Below are 23,060 nucleotides of genomic sequence, written 5' to 3' on the forward strand. Positions count from 1 at the left end.
TCCCGGGGCCGCAGATACAGCAGTGACCGGAGACTATATATAATGTATAGAACTGGTCAGGCCACAGCCCGGGTATCATCGTATAGTACAGCCGGCGGGGCCTGTCCACCATGCTCTACACTGCAGCCGCTTCCTGTCAGTGAATGGAAGCACTGTACACTTACATCTGGAGGCTGAGCCGCTGTGGTGCTGGGATTACATGTCGTCCCATTGCTGGGGGCAGTAGTACAGCTTTCACCCTGGTCCGCCATCACCTCACAGCCTGAGGGAGAGGGGCAGAAGAGGCAATTATATACCCTGAACCACGCCCCTGACCCCGCCCCCTACCGGGCACACAGTATATTGCCTTCTTTCCCACTCAGCTGTACTAATTATACTAATTAAAGGTATCCCCTTCTCAGATACTTGCATCCCCTGGTCCTCCACAGCAGAGGCCTAATGGTAGGATGTGGAGCTGACATCCTCACACTGCTGTGTTCTGTGCAGCCGGTGTAAGGGATGATCACAGGGACCATGTGTAGTCAGACCTTTGTGTATGATGTTAGTAGCAGCAGGACTGTGAAATAGGGATTTATATTCCAGGATTGTAGCTTCTCCGAGTGCACTGGGGCCATATCCTCACACTGCTGTGCTCTGTGCTCTCTGCAGCCAGTGTTATGTATTGTCCCTGGAGAGATGTGTAGTCAGACCTCACACTGCTGTGCTCTGTGCTCTCTGCAGCCAGTGTTATGTATTGTCCCTGGAGAGATGTGTAGTCAGACCTCACACTGCTGTGCTCTGTGCTCTCCGCAGCCAGTATTATGTATTGTCCCTGGAGAGATGTGTAATCAGACCTCACACTGCTGTGCTCTGTGCTCTCTGCAGCCAGTGTTATGTATTGTCCCTGGAGAGATATGTAATCAGACCTCACACTGCTGTGCTCTGTGCTCTCTGCAGCCAGTGTTATGTATTGTCCCTGGAGAGATGTGTAATCAGACCTCACACTGCTGTGCTCTGTGCTCTCTGCAGTCAGTGTTATGTATTGTCCCTGGAGAGATGTGTAATCAGACCTCACACTGCTGTGCTCTGTGCTCTCTGCAGCCAGTGTTATGTATTGTCCCTGGAGAGATGTGTAATCAGACATCACACTGCTGTGCTCTGTGCTCTCTGCAGCCAGTGTTATGTATTGTCCCTGGAGAGATGTGTAATCAGACCTCACACTGCTGTGCTCTGTGCTCTCTGCAGCCAGTGTTATGTATTGTCCCTGGAGAGATGTGTAATCAGACCTCACACTGCTGTGCTCTGTGCTCTCTGCAGCCAGTGTTATGTATTGTCCCTGGAAGGATGTGTAATCAGACCTCACACTGCTGTGCTCTGTGCTCTCTGCAGCCAGTGTTATGTATTGTCCCTGGAGAGATGTGTAATCAGACCTCACACTGCTGTGCTCTGTGCTCTCTGCAGCCAGTGTTATGTATTGTCCCTGGAGAGATGTGTAATCAGACATCACACTGCTGTGCTCTGTGCTCTCTGCAGCCAGTGTTATGTATTGTCCCTGGAGAGATGTGTAATCAGACCTCACACTGCTGTGCTCTGTGCTCTCTGCAGCCAGTGTTATGTATTGTCCCTGGAGAGATGTGTAATCAGACCTCACACTGCTGTGCTCTGTGCTCTCTGCAGCCAGTGTTATGTATTGTCCCTGGAAGGATGTGTAATCAGACCTCACACTGCTGTGCTCTGTGCTCTCTGCAGCCAGTGTTATGTATTGTCCCTGGAGAGATGTGTAATCAGACCTCACACTGCTGTGCTCTGTGCTCTCTGCAGCCAGTGTTATGTATTGTCCCTGGAGAGATGTGTAACCAGATCTTTGTGTATGTTGTTAGTAGCAGCAGGACTGTGATATATGGATTTATATTCCCAGGATTGTACTGGGGGGGGGGATTCCTGCTGATTTCGCTCGTGTTGGGTGTCCTTGAGGGTTTTTGCCACCTCTCGGTAAACCCCTTTAGTCCTTCTGTTAACCAGTGGTCCCATCATGTGATTATCCAGCTGCTGTACAACTACAGCCCCCATCATCCATGCAGTCATGCCATGCCAGGGGGGGGCAGGCTGTTATACACAGTCGGGTCTTTGTGCACGGATCCTGTTTTGTCAGGGTAGACTGGGACTTGTAGTCCCCCCCCCCCCCGGTGATCCGCCATTGTCCTGTGCACTTACCTCTGTGCTCCGCTCCTCAGGTCATCATGTCTATGTCACATCTATACGGGAAGGATGAGGACAGCGATGGCGTGGAGATGGAAAGCTTCCAGATCACAGACTGGGACATCCAGAACGAGTTCAACCCCAACCGCCGCAAGCACTGGCAGACCAAGGAGGAGGCCACCTACGGCATGTGGGCGGAGAGGGACTCCGATGACGAGAGGCCGAGCTTCGGGGGCAAGAAGTAAGTGCAGCAGGAGACGGGTGACCCAGCACCCACACAACGGACTCGCTCTGCAGGGTCCGAGTGCTCAGCGCCTTTCAGGCTTCCCTCGTGGTATAGAACTGGAGTTACCCTTTAAATACATGTCATGGTACACAACCATGTGACCCACCCTGTCCCATGTGTTTTCCTGCTTCACTTGTCACAATGCTCGATGAGGTTCTGGTTCTGGGATCTTCAGGTGTGGGTCCGATGCGCCTCTTCTAGGGGGAGTATAAATGTTTGTCTTTTTATATTGTGCCCGTGGACAGGTCAGTGTTGGACACTAAACCACAGGTCCAGGAGCTGCAGTTGGTTTAGGGTCTCAAACTGACAGGTTCCCTTTAAATTCTTAGACTTGAGGGGGATTGGGTCATAAATGGGGTCAAAATGATGGGACCACCAATAGAGGAGCCTATCCCCCAGCCGCTGCTCTGTAAGGCCCCACCATCCGGCGTCTGTGCTGCCGCAGTTAGTCTAGGGCACAGATGGAAAGAGCTGAGCCCCCTCAGTGGTAGACGGGACCCCCATTGCTGCGGCTAGGGAATGAGCGATCAGGCTGCACTATACCTTGCAAAATGAGAGGTTCACAAAGTTAGACAAACATCTGTTTTCGTTCCCTCTTTAAGGTCACGTGATTACTCAGCACCGGTGAACTTCATCAGCGCCGGGCTCCGCAAGCCTGCAGCGGAGGAGAAGTCCGACAGCGACTCCGAAAACGAGGCCCCGCCGAAAGTAGAGGAATTCCAGCCCAAGAAGCTGAGAACGGTGCGTGATCCTGCTGCGTCACAATGTGTCAGGGTCTGGCATCGTGCTCATCATGTTATGGCCAGGGCAGGCATAGCTCCCTCTTAAAGGGGTTGTGCCGTGGTACAAGTTAGGCCTTATCCACAGACGCAGGGCCGCGCATGACCGTTCTGCTTCATGCTTCTCAATGGAGCTGACGGAAATTACTGAGCGCCGCGCTCACTGATCCCCCGTCATCTCCATAGAGATAAATGGAGCAGAACAGTCATGTGCAGCTGCCTGCTCCATTAATCTCCGGGAGCTACGAGGGGTCAGACTGAGGTACCTGGGACCCCATCAGACCCCTTGCTCTCGTAATCTGTGGGGGTCTCATCACTGAGACCCCCACCGATCTGCAGGTTAGCCACTATCCTGTGGAAAGGGCCTAACTTGGTTTGTGGGACAACCCCTTTAAGGTGAAATAGTGTATCACATTCCACCTGCACAAATCATGTAAAATATGTTGTGCACCCGTGAATCAGGAGGCCCTGGATGACCATTGCTCTATGTCCATAGCTACACCAGATGTGATAATGTGATGGGTGAACATATTTAAAGAAACCTGATGATTACATGTTGTTACCAGCGATGTGTGAGGGCTCCGTCATGTATCACATTCACAGGGACACTCCGGTCAGATGAGGGTCCTGCTGTCTCATGTAAATGGTTTTATGTCTTCATCTTACAGGGTGGAAATTTCAAGCCGGCACAGAAAACTTTTGCCGGCGGAATCAAGTCCAATAATGACTTTGGCTCCTGGGAGAGACACACGAAGGGAATCGGTCAGAGACTGCTGCAGAAGATGGGATACGTCCACGGGAAAGGCTTGGGGAAGAATGCGCAAGGTAACTGCTTGTAAGAGGTTCTCCAGGAGCAGAATATTCATTGCCTGAGGACCGGCCATCAATATCAGATGGGGGAGGGAGGTGAGGGGGGGGAATCTCAGCATAGCTATCTGCACCCATCACTCGTTTGAGCAAGGACACCCTGCAGCCACTGTCACCTCCTCTTCATTGTTAACATCAGTGTGTGTGTCGCTCGCTGTCCGCTTAGTATTGCTGGTGTACAGACTGTGTGGAAGACCTCTGCTTGCTTTCAGTTAGTGCCGAAACAAGTAGAGGGACTGCAGCAGCACATACTGCAGAGGTAGTACCTGCACTGCAGGGGGCAGTCTGCATCAGGTTACATGCCTGCAAGCAGAGATTTTAAAGCAATGTGTGTATAATACAGGCAGTCCCTGGGTTACGTACAGGATAGGTCCTGTAGGTTTGTTCTTAAGTTGAGTTTGTATGTAAGTCGGAACTGTATATTTTATCACTGTAATCCCAGCCAGAACTTTTTTGGTCTCTGTGACAATTGGATTTTAAAAATGTTGGATTTACATAAGAACCAGGAGTAACACTAAAGCTTCATTACAGACACCTGTGATAATTGTTACAGCTGATTATTGTATCCTAGGACTAAAGTACATGAAATTACCAATATCCAGAGGTCTGTCTGTAACTATGGGTCGTGTGTAAGTCGAGTGTTCTTAAGTAGGGGACCGCCTGTATGTATATGTATAAGAAAATGATGTCATTTATAGCTGCATAAAAATGTTGCAATCTATAATTTTTCTGAGAATCTAATGGGATAGTTTTTTGTTGATCAGGTATCATTGCTCCCATCGAGGCGAAGCAAAGAAAAGGTAAAGGAGCGGTGGGCGCCTACGGCTCAGAGAGGACCAAGCAGTCGCTGGAGGATTTCCCTACCGTGGATTCTGAGGAAGAGGAGGAGAAGGTCAGTAACGTGGACGTCTCATCGCAGGGAGCGCAGGATCGGAAGTCATTTGCTTTGTTAGAAATCCACAGTATGAACATTATTTTTTTTTATTGTTATATCCAGGAATTTCAGAAAGAATTGAGTCAATGGAGAAAGGATCCTGGAGGAGGCAAGAAGAAGCCCAAGTACACGTACAAGACGGTGGAGGAGCTGAAGGCCAAGGGGATCGGGGGGAAAGCAATGTCTGCTCCCCAGAGGGAAATATCACAAGTCAAGGTTAGTCAAGCCCAGATATAAGAGTCCCCTGTGCTGGATGTCTATCATTTACATGTCTATCCCTACTATGGGAAAGGGATGTCAATCATAAGGAGGAGTTTTCCAGAGAACAATTCTACGAAGGCAAGTTAGGCCCTATTCACCGGATGGGGCCTAACTTGCTGATCAGTGGGGGTCTCAGTGCTGAGATTAATGGAGCAGACGGAAATTGCAGAGCACAGCGCTCACCGATTTACATCAGCTCCATAGAGATTAATGGAGCGGAACGGTCATGTGCGGCCGTCTGCTCCATTAGTCTGAGAAGCTGGATCCATCGGACCCATCGTTTTCGCTATCTGTGGGAGTCTCCGCACTGAGACCCCCACTGATCAGCAAGTTAGTCCCTATCCTGTGGATAGGGCCTAACTTGCCTTTGTGGGAAACCCCCTTTAAGCCCTGTACATAAGGGATGATCATTATGAGCTGCTCCCTATAGGAGTATGGGCATACAATGTGACACCACATATGAAGAAAGCCTTACAGGGATTAGCTGGGGTTCTAAGTGCTGTACCCCCAACATGCAGCTACGGCTGGGATCATATCTTGTTATCTGCATGCACTTGGCTCCTAGTGTACACTATAAACGTTTCCATAGACAGGGACGGAGGCCATTAAGCCCATATGTAATGTTCTGAATGTTAGCCCCTTTGTTGGGTACATGCCTGAATAGAGGTGTATGTGTTGACTTGTCCCATTGGGGCCTATGGATGTTATGGGGCCTCCTGCAGATTGTATTTCTTCACAGGTGAATGTGTTTTCTGCCGTGCAGGTGATTGATATGACCGGACGAGAGCAGAAAGTCTACTACAGCTACAGTCAGATCTCCCACAAACACAACATCCCGGGTGAGACCCCCGTGGCCGGGAAGGAGGAGAAGCCTCAGGGGTTTGCTCTGCCAGAACTGGAGCACAACCTGCAGCTCCTGATTGAGATGACGGAGCAGGAGATCATCCAGAATGACCGGCAGCTGCAGTACGAGAGCGACATGGTGGTGAATCTGACCCACGAGCTGGAGAAGCTCTCCGAAGTGTTATCCCGGGAGGACAAGGCCATCTATAACCTGAGCCAGGTCCTGAAGACGGTGGAGGAGTGCGAGGAGAGGATGCAGCCCGGCTCTGACCACCCCCTGACGCTGGACGAGTCGGCGCGGATATTCCAGATGCTGCAGGACAAGTATTACGAGGAATACAAAATGTCAGGGAAGACGGACCTGGCGGTGGCCATCGTCTACCCCCTGATGAAAGAATACTTCAAAGACTGGAACCCCCTAAGGGTGAGTCCACTAAATCCACATGGGCGTATATGTGGCTCTACAAATATTACTGTATTACTCACCTTCATGGCAGGAGGAGGAAGCTATTGTTCTCTGTTATCAGCTGATGAATTGTAGCAGGTTCACTGCAGTTTTTAGCTTTTTTTTCATTGCATAATGGTGTAATTCTGGTTTAGGATCCGCTGTACGGGATCGATATTATGAGCACGTGGAAGAATCTCCTGGAGGAAGGACACTTGTCCCACAGTGCACAGGACGCAGCTATGGACACATATCACAGGTACATCCTGGCTTCTAGCTTTACCCTTTAGAGGGGGTGTACATGACTAATGTGGAAGATCTATTCTTGTATGTTCTCATTGTTACTTATCTAGCTTCCCCCGCCCTGTAGGAAGAGACTGCAGTGTTCGGATGAGCACTGTGATTTCTTCACTGCCTCGCAAGCTCCACTGCGTACGCTGTATACTGGCTGAATACACTGCGTACGCTGTATACTGGCTGAATACACTGCGTACGCTGTATACTGGCTGAATACACTGCGTACGCTGTATACTGGCTGAATACACTGCGTACGCTGTATACTGGCTGAGCTCCGTATTGTAGGTCTTTATTCACTTTAATGGGATAGAATTGCAGCCAGGGACATTACTCCTAGATCCAGGCCCCGGGACTATCTGTTATCTGTGGCCTCCTTCCTTCTAAAATCAACTTTTAAAATTGTAATGATGTACCAGAGCCCCTCCACGCTGTAGCTTCACAAGCTGTCACACTTCAAAGGAGAAAGCTTTAAAAAAAAAAGAGCAGAAGGTGACAGTGTAACAACCTGTGAAGCTACAGCAAGGAAGGGGGCTCTGGTCATTAGCATAATTGTTAAAGTTGATTTTTAAGAGGAAGGAGACCATGGATAACACATATAAGAAGATCCCACAGTCCCGGTGCCTGGATCTAGGAGTAATGTCCCTGGTTTGTCAGGATGGATTGTGATTGGACATTTTGGGGGCCTCACAAGGTGAGATTTCAGACTCAAAATTGTAACTTTATTTATTCTTTTTTTGCAGGCTTCTTTGGGATACGTGGGTCCCGTTCTTGAGAAACGTCATCTCGCAGTGGCAGCCCAGGAACTGCTCGCCCATGGTGGACTTCCTGGACAGCTGGGTCCACTTGTTGCCTGTCTGGATCCTGGATAATATTATGGACCAACTTATTTTTCCTAAATTACAGAAAGAGGTCAGTAATCGGCCGCAAAGGTTGTTTATTACACTATATTACACTAAAGTGAACTCCAAAAAGTTTTAATCAGAAAAATAAGCCGCCATTTGTGTATACATCTGTTTCCATGGTTACAGACTACAAACCTCCCCTGTGTAGTCTGAGTCATGTCTGACTCCACTCCTTCTGTCCCTTCTCACTTAAAGGGTTGCACCAGATTTGCATTTTATTCCTTATCCACACTGATGACCCCCACGGATCACAAAAAGCAGGACCCCCATCAATCCGAAGAACGGGGATCTAGTAGACAGTATATGATAGAGATACCCCTGTGCTTTGCAATGTCTGACACTGCCATGCTATGGAATGAAGTGTCAGTTCTGCAGGTTTCTTGGGGGTCCCTATCTTGTGATTGGTGGGGATCCCAGCAGTCGGATCCTCCACTGACTTGTTGGATAGGGTGTAACTTGGTACAACCCCTTGTGTCTACAGACCATAGCAGAACATGCAAGATATCTTGGTATTATGTATCTCTGCAGACACATTAACTTGCATGGGAGCTGTGTACACAAAACGGTGCAATCAGGGCTCTCTGTGCGGTCGCTTTAGTTCACTACAGCAATGAAAGTAGTTGCACAAGTCACCGTGAGCCTTATATATTGTATAACAGCCCAGCGTCTTGTTTTGTGGATATAATAACTTTAGGTGGAGAATTGGAACCCGCTGACGGACACGGTACCGATCCACTCGTGGATCCACCCCTGGCTACCACTGATGCAGTCGCGGCTGGAGCCGCTGTTCTCTCCAATCAGGAACAAGCTGGCAAACGCCCTGCAGAAGTGGCACCCCAGCGACTCCTCGGCCAAGCTCATCCTGCAGCCCTGGAAGGAGGTGTTCACCCCCGGGTCCTGGGAGGCCTTCATGCTGAAGAACATTGTGCCCAAGCTGGGTAAGGGGAAAGACTGGATATTAAAGGGGTGGTCCAGAGTATTGATATTAATGCAAATTACACTTGGGGACCCCCCAGATCAGGATACTACACCAAACTGAGCCGGTCTGCTGGGTCTATCCTCTGCAGGACCTAGTGCCAGAGGTGGCTGATACATCGGGGTCTTCTCACCAGGTTTTACCCCACTAAACTCTCAGCCACTTCAGGTTGGGGATGAAATGTCCTTTCTAGAATTCCCTTCCTATTATGTGAAATCTCATCCTTTTACTTATGAAAATATCTCCCAAAGTCAAGCAAATATGACTCTTCTCTCCTCATTTTCACACGAGTCAAGTTTTGTGATTGCAATGGAAAATGTCACTGCTGAAGCCCCTATTTTTTTGGTTCTATAGCACCTAGAAACGTGCTGCTGGTGTCATATTAAAGATAAGATCATCTTTCAACCAAGCTTGTGGTTCTGTGTTCTCCCAGAACTGGACTTACGAGCAGTTAAAAAAAAAAATAGGAGTCTCTGCTAATCTTTGGCTCTGGCTTTGGTCTCTCTGGCAGGTTTGTGTCTCGGAGAGTTCGTCATTAATCCGCACCAGCAGCACATGGACGTCTTCCACTGGGTGATGGATTGGGAGGGGATGATCGCTCTCTCCAGCCTCGTGGGGCTCCTGGAGAAGCATTTCTTCCCTAAGTGGCTGCAGGTAAGTAGATTATAGACCGGGCTCGTGCCGCACACACTCGCAGGCTGGCCCAGCTTCAATCAGACTCGTGTGTAATCGGGTTATACGCTAAAACACGACAGAGAGGCGTCTGTGCTGTTAATCTCTCTGCATTCTTAAAGGGGTATTCCATAATTCTTAACCATTTATCCTAAGGATATGTCATCAGTATCAGATTGATGAGGGTCTGACACCCAGCACCCACCACTCGCCAGACTTATCAGATGGTCTGGAGGGGATGAGGCTGAGCTGCAATCCCGCACGCATCCACTGTACAATCTATGGCACTGCGCTTGGTGAGGAGCGAAACGCTTGTCTGAATGCAAAGTTTGAAAATCCAAATTTCGCCCATCTTGTTCCCTGCAGGTTCTGTGCTCGTGGCTCAGTAATAATCCAAACTACGAGGAGATCACAAAGTGGTACCTGGGCTGGAAGTCCATGTTCTCAGACCAGATCCTGGCCCATCCGGGAATCAAGGACAGGTTTAACGAAGCGCTGGACATAATGAATCGCGCCGTGTCCTCTAATGTCGGTGAGTGCACTCGGCTCCGGGTCGTGAGGTCCAATCGTTTTGTTATATTTCTACAAACCCTCCAGCACCGCTCAGTGAAGCAGGCGGAGGGCTTGTATTTTGAGTTATTTCACTTTTTTACACTTGTTGGTGTCTGTAGGGGTTCAGACCCGCCCCAAGTGCACTTGTGAGTGTTTGTAAGCAGATCAAATCCGCCCCTGGTGCACTTGCAGAGGTCTTTAGGGGATCAGACAGGACCCTGGTGCACTTGCGGGTTTCTGTAGGCGGATCAGAGCCGGCCCTAGTGCACTTGTGGGTGACTATAGGCAGATCAGACCCGCCCCTGGTGCACTTGTGGGTTTCTGTAGGCAAATCAGACCCACCCCTGGTGCACTTGTGGGTTTCTGTAGGCAGATCAGACCCGCCCCTGGTGCACTTGCGGGTGTCTGCAAACAGATCAGACCCGCCCCTGGTGCACTTGCAGGTGTCTGCAAACAGATCAGACCCGCCCCTGGTGCACTTGCAGGTGTCTGTAGACAGATCAGACCCGCCCCTGGTGCACTTGCAGGTGTCTGTAGACAGATCAGACCCGCCCCTGGTGCACTTGCAGGTGTCTGCAAACAGATCAGACCCGCCCCTGGTGCACTTGCAGGTGTCTGTAGACAGGTCAGACCCGCCCCTGGTGCACTTGCAGGTGTCTGCAAACAGATCAGACCCGCCCCTGGTGCACTTGCAGGTGTCTGCAAACAGATCAGACCCGCCCCTGGTGCATTTGCAGGTGTCTGCAAACAGATCAGACCCGCCCCTGGTGCACTTGCAGGTGTCTGTAGGAGATCAGACCCGCCCCTGGTGCACTTGCAGGTGTCTGCAAACAGATCAGACCCGCCCCTGGTGCACTTGCAGGTGTCTGCAAACAGATCAGACCCGCCCCTGGTGCACTTGCAGGTGTCTGTAGAAGATCAGACCCGCCCCTGGTGCACTTGCAGGTGTCTGTAGAAGATCAGACCCGCCCCTGGTGCACTTGCAGGTGTCTGTAGAAGATCAGACCCGCCCCTGGTGCACTTGCATGTGTCTGTAGGGGGTTCAGATCCGCCCCTGGTGCACTTGTAGGCTGACCCGTCTGTATGTTAATCCATTCCCTCTGCCCTTAGGAGCGTACATGCAGCCCGGCGCCCGGGAAAGCATCGCCTACCTGACCCAGACGGAGAGAAGGAAGGACTTCCAGTACGAGGCCATGCAGGAGCGGCGGGACGCGGAGAGCATCGCACAGAGGGGCATCGGGGTCGCCAACGTCCCCATGAACTTCAAGGACCTGATCCAGTCCAAGGCCGAGGAGCACAACATCGTCTTCATGCCGCTCATCGGGAAGAGACACGAGGGGAAGCAGCTGTACAACTTCAACCGCATCGTCATCTACATCGACCGGGGCGTGGTCTATGTGCAGGGGGAGAAGACCTGGGTGCCCACCTCCCTGCAGAGCCTCATAGACATGGCCAAGTAGGCGGGGCCTGAATACTGAGCGGAGTCTGCCGCCTCAACAAGGACTGAAGTATTTTGTATAAATTATCCTACATTATTCCTACTCATTTCTGATGAGTTTCTTAACTTGTGCTTGAAACTTTTGCCATATTGGCTGATAAATTAAAGATGAGAGTTAACGAGCGGCGTCCTAATTTAGGACTTGTGTCTATTAGCCAGATAGACGGGAGCAAATCCTCTGCAGTTCATGGCTGTATAGCTGAGAAGACTCTTCCTGTAAGGGGTGTAAGAAGGGGATTTATTATCAGCTGCCAGAGGGGGGAGGAGAGTGATTCTGTGCAGAGCTCCCCCAGCAGCCTTAGAGAGGGAGGGAGACACATTCTGTGCACAGCACCCCCAGCAGCTCTAGAGGGGGAAGGAGACTGATTCTGTGCAGAGCCTGTCCCCAGCAGCTCTAGAGGGGGAAGGAGACTGATTCTGTGCAGAGCCTGTCCCCAGCAGCTCTAGAGGGGGAAGGAGACTGATTCTGTGCAGAGCCTGTCCTGGCAGCTGTAGAGGGGGAAGGAGACTGATTCTGTGCAGAGCCTGTCCTGGCAGCTGTAGAGGGGGGAGGAGACTGATTCTGTACAGAGCCTGATCCAGCAGCTGCCAGTGGGGAAGGAGACTGATTCTGGACAGAGCCTGGGCACCACAGCTGTAGAGCGGGAAGGAGACTGATTCTGTGCAGAGCCTGTCCTGGCAGCTGTAGAGGGGGAAGGAGACCGATTCTGTGCAGAGCCTGTCCTGGCAGCTGTAGAGGGGGGAGGAGACTGATTCTGTACAGAGCCTGATCCAGCAGCTGCCAGTGGGGAAGGAGACTGATTCTGGACAGAGCCTGGGCACCACAGCTGTAGAGCGGGAAGGAGACTGATTCTGTGCAGAGCCTGTCCTGGCAGCTGTAGAGGGGGGAGGAGACTGATTCTGTACAGAGCGCCAGACATGGGCATGGATTAACCTCTTTAATAAAAAGCATCATTCATTGTTACCTGTGTGTTTTGGTTGTGTCCTGTATGGACTGATCTTGGGGATATTATACAATATAATGTATTTGCAGTCACATGTTCTGATCACATGACATTCTTTATTTTTCGGACGATTCTGGAATCCCCTATGATAGACCCTCTTGGCACATGCTGAGCCCCCATTAGCTGGAGCCATTATAGGATGTTGTTTACAATGAGCGACTCTTCTTGTGACCATGATGACGGCTGTGACCCTGCTCTAGGTCTCCTCGAAGGTGAGGCGGGTGTCACATCCAGTGCCCACCTATTCCTTCACATCTGCGGCCACATTGGGGGCTGAGGACAGCGCCACATCTGTGCAGAGGTCCTGTGTGGTATTGCATCCTAACCCCATTCTCTCTAATGGAGTTGAGCTGCAATACCTGCTGCAGCCTGTGAACAGTTGTGTCGCTGTTTCTGCTGGAGTCGCCCTTTAAGTGAGCGGAGTCTCTTTAAGTTATCTCCACGAATGACCCAAGATCCGCCATAATTATTACCCCCAGTGCATAAGGCGACTTGTAGTAAACGTCCTGCGTGGCCTCGATGTCCTCCGACTACACGGAGCAGATCCACGGCCGTGGTGGCGCTATCGTATCTCCTGATTAGGTACCGGGTCAATAATCATAGTGACCACTAGGGGGCACCACAAGCAAACGCTGAGGATAGAATGATATAAAGACCCTCTGCTAATGCTGCCGGTATAGTCCGTGATCCCACTGATAACAGAGAACAATAGACTGAAGATGAGGCTGATTCCTGCAGGATTGTACAGTAAATAACCTCCAGGATCATCATCTACCCACGTCTGGTATCAGAACTTCAAGGGAATGGGGCTGCAGTACCAGGCACAACCACAGAGGGAAAGAGTGGTGCTGTGTACTGCAGTGAAGGAGCCTGAAAAAGAAACTGATAACAGAGAACAATAGACTGAGGATGAGGCTGATTCCTGCAGGATTGTACAGTAAATAACCTCCAGGGTCATCATCTATCCACGTCTGGTATCACAACTCAACTCCCTTCAAGTGAATGGGGCTGCAGTACCAGGCACAACCACAGAGGGAAAGAGTGGCGCTGTGTACTGCAGCGAAGGAGCCTGAAAAAGAAACTGATAACAGAGAGCAATAGACTGTAATTAGTTAAAAAAAAGAGAAGATTAGTTTGGTTTTTTTTTGGGAAGGGGGGGGGGGGTTCCAATCATCAGTGCCCGCTGCTGGTCGGGAGTTGCAGTGCTACGCATAGCACCATCTGTAACTCCATTGCCATGCTGCAGTACCAGAAGTGACCACATGGCAGAGAGTGGCGCTGTGTACTATAGCGGAGGAACCACTTGTATGTGGGGGTACGGTTCCCCCTTCTCTCTCGTCTTGGAATATGACGTTATCAATATCTATTAATCAATTGAGAATAAATGGAGTGTCCCTATATGGACGACTAACTGATCCATCAGGGGTACTGGGGACCCCATTCTCATGATCATGGGGGTCCTATCCATCTGCCCCCGGCCCCCTCAAATCAGCAAATAGAAAATTATTATAGTACTCTCTTAAAGGGTACATCCTGACATCCCCTTTAAGGGCTCATGCACACAGTCATATAAGGGCTCTGGATATCCTATAGGCGTATGAGACCTACCTATGAGACAGAAATGCCCCATATACCCCCCATCCCCCGTCCTGCGAATACTTCACCGTAGCACAAGAGCTTACACTCTATTCACGCCCCATTGAATTAAATTTGCAGGAATCCAAAATTCCAGAACAGGAATCTCCGCTCTTTCTAACTTCTTGCCAAGCCACAAACCTGGGTGCAGATCTGGATTTCGGTGAGGGGGGAGGGGGGTGTCTGCCAGCGCTGGAGGAATGTGCACGCTTTGTACTGGGAGATTCGTGAAATCCTAAAATCTACATGAGGGACGGAGTGAGACCTGAAATGCTGGAAAAATCCATCACCCCCTGGAATATGGGAATGTTATGGCCATGTCTGGGGGGGGCTCACATCTGATAAGGGGACCCCAGGAGTTTTACACAAAGGTATCAGCTCCGCCTGAGGTCTGGCCGGAATCTGGAGCTGCTTGGATTTGATTTCAGGGGCGGCTCCTCCCCTGGAGCATCCTGATTGGCCGCAGAGGTGGAGAAATTAGCATACAGACTGATCTCTGTGAAAGGGAGCTGAAAGAAGTTTACAGAAAGCTTCTCCATCTGGACGAAAGAGTCAGAGCTGCCTGGTCCTGGAGAAGACCTCAGCTCCCGTCACTCCACAAAGCTTCACCACCATCACTGGTGTCCTGGAGGAGACCTCAGCTTCCACAAAGCTTCACCACCATCACTGGTGTCCTGGAGAAGACCTCAGCTCCCGTCACTACACAAAGCTTCACCACCATCACCGGTGTCCTGGAGAAGACCTCAGCTCCCACAAAGCTTCACCACCATCACTGGTGTCCTGGAGAAGACCTCAGCTCCCACAAAGCTTCACCACCATCACTGGTGTCCTGGAGAAGACCTCAGCTCCCACAAAGCTTCACCACCATCACTGGTGTCCTGGAGAAGACCTCAGCTCCTACAAAGCTTCACCACCATCACTGGTGTCCTGGAGGAGACCTCAGCTCCTACAAAGCTTCACCACCATCACTGGTGTCCTGGAGAAGACCTCAGCTCCCGTCACTCCACAAAGCTTCACCACCATCACTGGTGTCCTGGAGGAGACCTCAGCTCCTACAAAGCTTCACCACCATCACTGGTGTCCTGGAGAAGACCTCAGCTCCCGTCACTCCACAAAGCTTCACCACCATCACTGGTGTCCTGGAGAAGACCTCAGCTCCCGTCACTCCACAAAGCTTCACCACCATCACTGGTGTCCTGGAGGAGACCTCAGCTCCCGTCACTCCACAAAGCTTCACCACCATCACTGGTGTCCTGGAGAAGACCTCAGCTCCCACAAAGCTTCACCACCATCACTGGTGTCCTGGAGAAGACCTCAGCTCCCACAAAGCTTCACCACCATCACTGGTGTCCTGGAGAAGACCTCAGCTCCCACAAAGCTTCACCACCATCACTGGTGTCCTGGAGAAGACCTCAGCTCCCACAAAGCTTCACCACCATCACTGGTGTCCTGGAGAAGACCTCAGCTCCCACAAAGCTTCACCACCATCACTAGTGTCCTGGAGGAGACCTCAGCTCCCGTCACTCCACAAAGCTTCACCACCATCACTGGTGTCCTGGAGGAGACCTCAGCTCCCACAAAGCTTCACCACCATCACTGGTGTCCTGGAGAAGACCTCAGCTCCCACAAAGCTTCACCACCATCACTAGTGTCCTGGAGAAGACCTCAGCTCCCGGCACTACACAAAGCTTCACCACCATCACTGGTGTCCTGGAGGAGACCTCAGCTCCCGTCACTCCACAAAGCTTCACCACCATCACTGGTTTCCTGGAGAAGACCTCAGCTCCCACAAAGCTTCACCACCATCACTGGTGTCCTGGAGGAGACCTCGGCTCCCGTCACTCCACAAAGCTTCACCACCATCACTGGTGTCCTGGAGAAGACCTCAGCTCCCACAAAGCTTCACCACCATCACTGGTGTCCTGGAGAAGACCTCAGCTCCCACAAAGCTTCACCACCATCACTGGTGTCCTGGAGAAGACCTCAGCTCCCACAAAGCTTCACCACCATCACTGGTGTCCTGGAGAAGACCTCAGCTCCCACAAAGCTTCACCACCATCACTGGTGTCCTGGAGAAGACCTCAGCTTCCACAAAGCTTCACCACCATCACTGGTGTCCTGGAGAAGACCTCAGCTCCCGTCACTCCACAAAGCTTCACCACCATCACTGGTGTCCTGGAGAAGACCTCAGCTCCCACAAAGCTTCACCACCATCACTGGTGTCCTGGAGAAGACCTCAGCTTCCACAAAGCTTCACCACCATCACTGGTGTCCTGGAGAAGACCTCAGCTCCACAAAGCTTCACCACCATCACTAGTGTCCTGTAGATAGTGTTCTAGAGAAGACCTCAGCTCCCTAAACTCCATAAAGCTTCTCTACCGTCAGTGGTGTCCCAGAGAGGACCTCAGGTCCTGTCACTCCACAAAGCTTCACCACCATCACTGGTGCCCAGGAGAGGACCTCACATCACTCCACAAAGCTTCACCACCATTACTAGTGTCCTGGAGAAGACCTCAGCTCCTACAAAGCTTTACCACCATCACTGGTGCCCAGGAGAGGACCTTGGCTCCCATTATTCCACAATACTTCACCAACATCACAAGTGTCCTGGAGGAGACCTCAGCTCCCACCATCACAAGTGCTCTGGATTTCTCTCCCCTCACCTTTGAATATGGCCACCAAATCCCTGCTTCTATCCTGCTTCCTTCTGATGCGTAAGATCCATCTCCCAAGGTGTTGCAGCTTGCACTAAAGACCAGGATTTCTGCCAGTTCTTCTCCCTTTTGGATTCTAATCTCCGTACCCATGGCTGGGATCTATAGCTCTACCCTCAAGACCTTGGAGGACCTCACGTTGGACTCTGGATATGGGGCAGAGGACTCCTGCAGGTCTCTCAGCCTCTCATCCTCGAAATCCAGCTCGCAGCCCTTGGCATCTTCTCAACACCGTGGGAATTGGTGGTACTACTCGGGATCCATGAATAGTCGAAATAGCAGCTGGGACACTATGAATACAGCTCTTACAGAAGACCCCGATGTAGTGGACATGTTCTCCAGGTGCCACCGCCTTCCTGAGCTGGAGGATTTTCCATGGACTGATGAGGATATTGGAAAGCTGCTCAGAACAGGTAAAGTAGATGGTGGGATTAAGTGGGAATTCTCCCAAGATGCGGTCAGGAGAATGTCGGTCTTGTTGAGAAGACCTCTCATAAGGATCTCCCGGGAAGCCCAACGCCTGAGCGTCCTCCATGCCAAGTGCACGCGTTATGAGATCCAGAGCGCCATGAAGCTCATCCTTAGCTGGGCACTGTCCCAGAGCTGCACCTTGGCCACCGTTCGGGCACTGTCCCTCTACAGCATGAGTGCCGGTGATGGACTACGCCAAGGGAAGTCGACTCGGTGTGGACTTTCCTTATCGGTGGGCAGGTTCTTCCGGTGGATGGTGGACACTAGAATATCGGTGCGGATCCATGGCTACGCGGCTATCTGCTTGACCGCTTGCATGGAGAACTTATTGGAAGAAATAAGAAGCCGCGTCCTAGCAAGTCAAGGGTCAGACGGGGTAGAGATATCTCTGGAAGCCCTGGAGATGGCAATCAACAACGAGGCTGAAGTCTGGGGGGTCCTGCAGCCCTACGAGCACTTAATCTGCGGGAAGAACGCCAATGGTAAGACACAATCCAGATCTTATCTAGATACTCACATGGTCCTGTGATCTTAGGAGGCCTCTAAGGAGAGCTCTTCTATATATAACCTATAGGGTGAGGATGGAGAATTTGGCAACATGGTGATTGACAGCTACAAGTTTGTGTTCTGCTGACAGACTCTTCTCTGTCGGGGGTGCAATGTTAGGATAACAGTGGGGTATGTATGTGCGGAGAGGTGGAGGTCTCACTCATAGTCCCTGCTCCACACCCTTGAGATCCTCCTTTGGGTATGGATGGTTCCAGGGTTGGTGGTCCCATATAGAGTGTAGACAGAAGGATGGACCACTATGGGGTTAATGTTACTAGAGCAGAGTATAGACATGGATGGTCACCTGCGCTGAGTTGCAGCCTGAAGATCAACCACCTCTGACTGCCCTTAGGTGCCATGGTTAGAAGCCTGGCACCATCATACATGTAGAGGATGGCAACTCAGTGCAAGGATACATCAAGGGGACTGTCAGTAGGTGTGACCAAGCAGGTATCGTCCCTGGATGTTTTTTAAACCTCTTTGTATGTTGTTAGCAGCAGCAGGATTGTGATGTATGGATTTTTATTATAGGATTATAGCTTCTCTAAGTGTTCTGTGGGTGTGTCCTTACACTGCAGTTCTCTGTGCTCTCTGCAGAAAGTGTTATGTAATGTCCCTGGAGAGATGTGTAATCAGACCTCACACTGCTGTGCTCTCTGCTCTCTGCAGCCAGTGTTATGTATTGTCCCTGGAGAGATGTGTAATCAGACCTCACACTGCTGTGCTCTGTGCTCTCTGCAGCCAGTGCTATGTATTGTCCCTGGAGAGATGTGTAATCAGACCTCACACTGCTGTGCTCTGTGCTCTCTGCAGCCAGTGTTATGTACTGTCCCTGGAGAGATGTGTAATCAGACCTCACACTGCTGTGCTCTGTGCTCTCTGCAGCCAGTGTTATGTATTGTCCCTGGAGAGATGTGTAATCAGACCTCACACTGCTGTGCTCTGTGCTCTCTGCAGCCAGTGTTATGTATTGTCCTTGGAGAGATGTGTAATCAGACCTCACACTGCTGTGCTCTGTGCTCTCTACAGCCAGTGTTATGTATTGTCTCTGGAGAGATGTGTAATCAGACCTCACACTGCTGTGTTCTGTGCTCTCTGCAGCCAGTGTTATGTACTGTCCCTGGAGAGATGTGTAATCAGACCTCACACTGCTGTGCTCTGTGCTCTCTGCAGCCAGTGTTATGTATTGTCCCTGGAGAGATGTGTAATCAGACCTCACACTGCTGTGCTCTGTGCTCCCTGCAGCCAGTGTTATGTATTGTCCCTGGAGAGATGTGTAATCAGACCTCACACTGCTGTGCTCTGTGCTCTCTGCAGCCAGTGTTATGTATTGTCCCTGGAGAGATGTGTAATCAGACCTCACACTGCTGTGCTCTGTGCTCTCTGCAGCCAGTGTTATGTATTATCCCTGGAGAGATGTGTAATCAGACCTCACACTGCTGTGCTCTGTGCTCTCTGCAGCCAGTGTTATGTATTGTCCCAGGAGAGATGTGTAATCAGACCTCACACTGCTGTGCTCTGTGCTCTCTGCAGCCAGTGTTATGTATTGTCCCTGGAGAGATGTGTAATCAGACCTCACACTGCTGTGCTCTGTGCTCTCTGCAGCCAGTGTTATGTATTGTCCCTGGAGAGATGTGTAATCAGACCTTTGTGTAAGTTGTCAATAGCAGCAGGACTGTGATATATGGGTTCATATTCCAGGACTGTAGCTTCTACAATTGCACTGGGGGGTGTCCTCACACTGCTGTGCCCCTCTCTGCAATGAAATGCTCAACGTCCCGTCCGCTCTGCTCGAAATGTCTGCCTTGGTATTCAACTAGAAGCTTACTATAGGGAAGGGGCTGTGGAGCAGCTCAATGCAGAGAGCACAGGGAACAGCAATGTGAGGAAACATTGGATATGCTACAATCCCATTTCACAGTCCTGCTGCTACTAATAACAAAGGTCTGATTACACATCTCTCCAGGGACAATACATAACACTGGCTGCACAGAGCACAGCAGTGTGAGGTCTAATTACACATCTCTCCAGGGACAATACATAACACTGGCTGCACAGAGCACAGAGCACAGCAGTGTGAGGTCTGATTACACATCTCTCCAGGGACAATACATAACACTGGCTGCAGAGTGCACAGAGCACAGCAGTGTGAGGTCTGATTACACATCTCTCCAGGGACAATACATAACACTGGCTGCAGAGAGCACAGAGCACAGCAGTGTGAGGTCTGATTACACATCTCTCCAGGGATAATACATAACACTGGCTGCAGAGAGCACAGAGCACAGCAGTGTGAGGTCTGATTACACATCTCTCCAGGGACAATACATAACACTGGCTACAGACAGTTCAGGGCACAGCAGTGTGGGGTATGATTACACATCTCTCCAGGGACAATACATAACACTGGCTGCAGAGAACACAGAGCACAGCAGTGTGAGGTCTGATTACACATCTCTCCAGGGACAATACATAACACTGGCTGCAGAGAGCACAGAGCACAGCAGTGTGAGGTCTGATTACACATCTCTCCAGGGACAATACATAACACTGGCTGCAGAGAGCACAGAGCACAGCAGTGTGAGGTCTGATTACACATCTCTCCAGGGACAGTACATAACACTGGCTGCAGAGATCACAGAGCACAGCAGTGTGAGGACTGATTACACATCTCTCCAGGGACAATACATAACACTGGCTGCAGAGAGCACAGCAGTGTGAGGTCTGATTACACATCTCTCCAGGGACAATACATAACACTGGCTGCAGAGAGCACAGAGCACAGCAGTGTGAGGTCTGATTACACATCTCTCCAAGGACAATACATAACACTGGCTACAGACAGTTCAGGGCACAGCAGTGTTAGGAAACCCCCAGTGTGCTTGGAAAATATATAATCCTGGGATATAAATCCATGTATCACAGTTCTGCATGTCCCAATTTCACCATTTAACATGGTGACCTAATGCGTCTCACAGCAACTTTTACATAATCGTGTATATGGGCATCGGCTGCAGAGCCTAATGTAAATATCATAAAATAAGCGTCTTCATGCAACATGAATTTCTTGTAGACTAAAAGTAGACTAAAAAAATATTTTTTCTCCACCCTCTTGAAATTTTGACATTGTTACATTCTGTTACAAGTCGCTGTGCGGTTCTAGCCTATCTCGTGCTTTCAAGAGGTTTTCCGGTTCTACCTCCGGGCTGTCAATCAGAACTAATATATGATATAGTAAATTTGGGACCCAATGCGTCTCATTGCAACTTTTCACAATACTGTTCCTTGGGCACCAGATGATCTAGAGCAGAACCCCATAGTGATATCAACAATCTGCGCCATCATGCAACATGAACTTCTTATAGACAGGAAAAGTTGTGGAAAAGTTTCATTTTGTGCAGCCCTCTTAACATAAATATAATCTGGTACAAGTTGCAGTGCGGTTCTAATCTATCTCTTGCTTGCGTTATATCTCTGAGTGGCTTTAAGAAGTCTTCAGCTTTCACGTCTGAAATGCCAATAAGCCCTAAAATACGATAAGGAACATTTGTAACCATAGAAATGACGTGACCAAATGCGTCTCACTGCAACTTTTACACAATGATCTACACGAGGAACCAGTTGCTCTCTAACAGAACCCAACGTCAATATTTGACAATGTGCACCCTGGTGCAACTTTAACTTCTTATAAACTACAGGAAAAGTTTTGTAAAAGTTTAATTTGGCACAACCTCTTGACATTGATATAGTCTGGAACAAGTCGCAGTGCGGTTCTAATCTGTCTCTTGTGTGTCTGTTATCTCCAAGTGGCTTTTAGAGGTCTTCAGCTTTCACTTCTGAAATGCCAATAAGAACTTATATATGGGGTAGGTATCTGTGATCAGTGAAATGACATGTAACATGTGTGACCGATTGCGCTTCACTGCGACTTTTACACAATATTGTACATGGGGCAGCAGCCAATGTAAATATCAGACAACCTGCGCCATCGTGCATCCTTCACTTCTTATAAACCACAGAAAAAGTTGTTGAAAGTTTTTTTTTTCCCTTGCCAGACATTGGTCTGAGAACCGCACAGCGACTTTTACATCTTTCCTTTAGTGCGTATTATCTTGCAGTAGCTCTTAGGAGTCATCGCCATTCACCTCTGGAAAGTCAATCAAAAGTGTTGTGGAACATTTGGGACCACAGAAATGATTTGCAATATGTTTGCGTCTCACTGCAACTTTTACACAATTCGTTGAGATGGACATTAACCCTTCTCTAATAGAAACGAATGCAGATATCAGGTAATTTGCGTCATTGTGCAACATTAACTTCTTCTAGAATGCAATTGCTTCATTTTGCACAACTTTTGTACAAGTCGCTGTGTGGTTCTGGTCTATCTCTAGTGTGTATTATCTCCTAGGGGCTCTGGGGAGTCCTTGCCGTTCACCTTCAGGCTGTCAATCAGAGGTAATAAGTGATGTGTCTGGCACTTCTCCTGTACACAGATGAGGATTATAATAGCCCGGAATTAATTATCACCCTCGCATCTTATTATAGTCCCCCCCCCTCTCCCCCTAATAATGTTATTATCTCCGTCCTCAGGCGACTTGAATATTGATGTATGTAAATAGCGGAGGTGACACCGGCAGACGGGGGCATTGTGTGGGTGACATATGGGGCCCGGTGCCATTGTGTGCCCAGCACTTTGCATATGTTGTCTTTAGACTGACCCCCTGGCATCGCAGCGCGGACGACACTCGTTATTGCCTTATTTTCGGGGTCCTATCGCTCTCTAGTTATTCCAGCAATCTATGGCCCTCTAGATTTTGCAGTACTACAACTCCCAGCATGTCATATACTGTATGTCAGTGACTGACAATCTATGGCCCTCTAGCTATTGCAGTACTACAACTCCCGGCATGCCCTGACAATGGTAGGCTTTGATTCTTTACTTTCTATATCTCTCCAGTGGTTGCAATACTACAACTCCCAGCATGCCCTGACAGGCTGTAGGCTTTAGTCTTGATCTTGCATGCTGGGAGTTGTAGTTCTGCAAGTGCAGTGGTAAATTGTGAGCCTAGAGGTGACTCGGGAGGTGACTCGGGAGGTTCCGCATTTTAAGGTCTATCCTAAAAACTTGCATGACTAGCAATTCCCTCATATACAGAGAATTCCGTCTCATCCCTTCAGATCTGATACATTGTTGCAG

General features: G+C 49.9%; 3 protein-coding genes across 5 annotated transcripts in view; 2 read left to right on the top strand and 1 right to left on the bottom strand.

Moving 5' to 3' along the window:
* Window positions 1-266, bottom strand: part of LOC140071393 (catalase-like) — a 17,899-nt gene extending 17,633 nt beyond the window's left edge. Inside the window, exon 1 of the mRNA XM_072119072.1 lies at window positions 165-266. Coding sequence (XP_071975173.1) covers window positions 165-251 — 87 coding nt within the window. The 5' untranslated portion in view covers window positions 252-266. The remainder of the gene's footprint in view (window positions 1-164) is intronic.
* The window catches only part of TFIP11 (tuftelin interacting protein 11), an 11,778-nt gene extending 169 nt beyond the window's left edge, over window positions 1-11,609 (top strand). Inside the window, exons 1-13 of one of the 3 annotated variants that reach the window (XM_072119071.1) lie at window positions 63-284; window positions 2,214-2,419; window positions 3,067-3,205; window positions 3,912-4,068; window positions 4,875-5,002; window positions 5,108-5,260; window positions 6,069-6,572; window positions 6,749-6,852; window positions 7,631-7,799; window positions 8,487-8,730; window positions 9,280-9,422; window positions 9,807-9,972; window positions 11,103-11,609. In XM_072119071.1, coding sequence (XP_071975172.1) covers window positions 2,220-2,419; window positions 3,067-3,205; window positions 3,912-4,068; window positions 4,875-5,002; window positions 5,108-5,260; window positions 6,069-6,572; window positions 6,749-6,852; window positions 7,631-7,799; window positions 8,487-8,730; window positions 9,280-9,422; window positions 9,807-9,972; window positions 11,103-11,452 — 2,457 coding nt within the window. In that variant the 5' untranslated portion in view covers window positions 63-284; window positions 2,214-2,219 and the 3' untranslated portion in view covers window positions 11,453-11,609. Of the gene's footprint in view, window positions 1-62; window positions 285-384; window positions 442-2,213; window positions 2,420-3,066; window positions 3,206-3,911; window positions 4,069-4,874; window positions 5,003-5,107; window positions 5,261-6,068; window positions 6,573-6,748; window positions 6,853-7,630; window positions 7,800-8,486; window positions 8,731-9,279; window positions 9,423-9,806; window positions 9,973-11,102 lie in introns of those variants that run through there. The other 2 variants (XM_072119070.1, XM_072119069.1) reach the window with 2 other exon arrangements.
* Window positions 11,610-16,441: 4,832 nt separating this feature from the next.
* ABTB2 (ankyrin repeat and BTB domain containing 2) overlaps window positions 16,442-23,060 on the top strand; it is a 94,336-nt gene continuing 87,717 nt past the window's right edge. The window contains exon 1 of the mRNA XM_072119079.1: window positions 16,442-17,796. Within this exon, the coding sequence (XP_071975180.1) occupies window positions 16,935-17,796 (862 nt within the window). The 5' untranslated portion in view covers window positions 16,442-16,934. The remainder of the gene's footprint in view (window positions 17,797-23,060) is intronic.

This window comes from Engystomops pustulosus, chromosome 7 (assembly GCF_040894005.1).
Source record: "Engystomops pustulosus chromosome 7, aEngPut4.maternal, whole genome shotgun sequence".
NCBI lineage: Eukaryota > Metazoa > Chordata > Amphibia > Anura > Leptodactylidae > Engystomops > Engystomops pustulosus.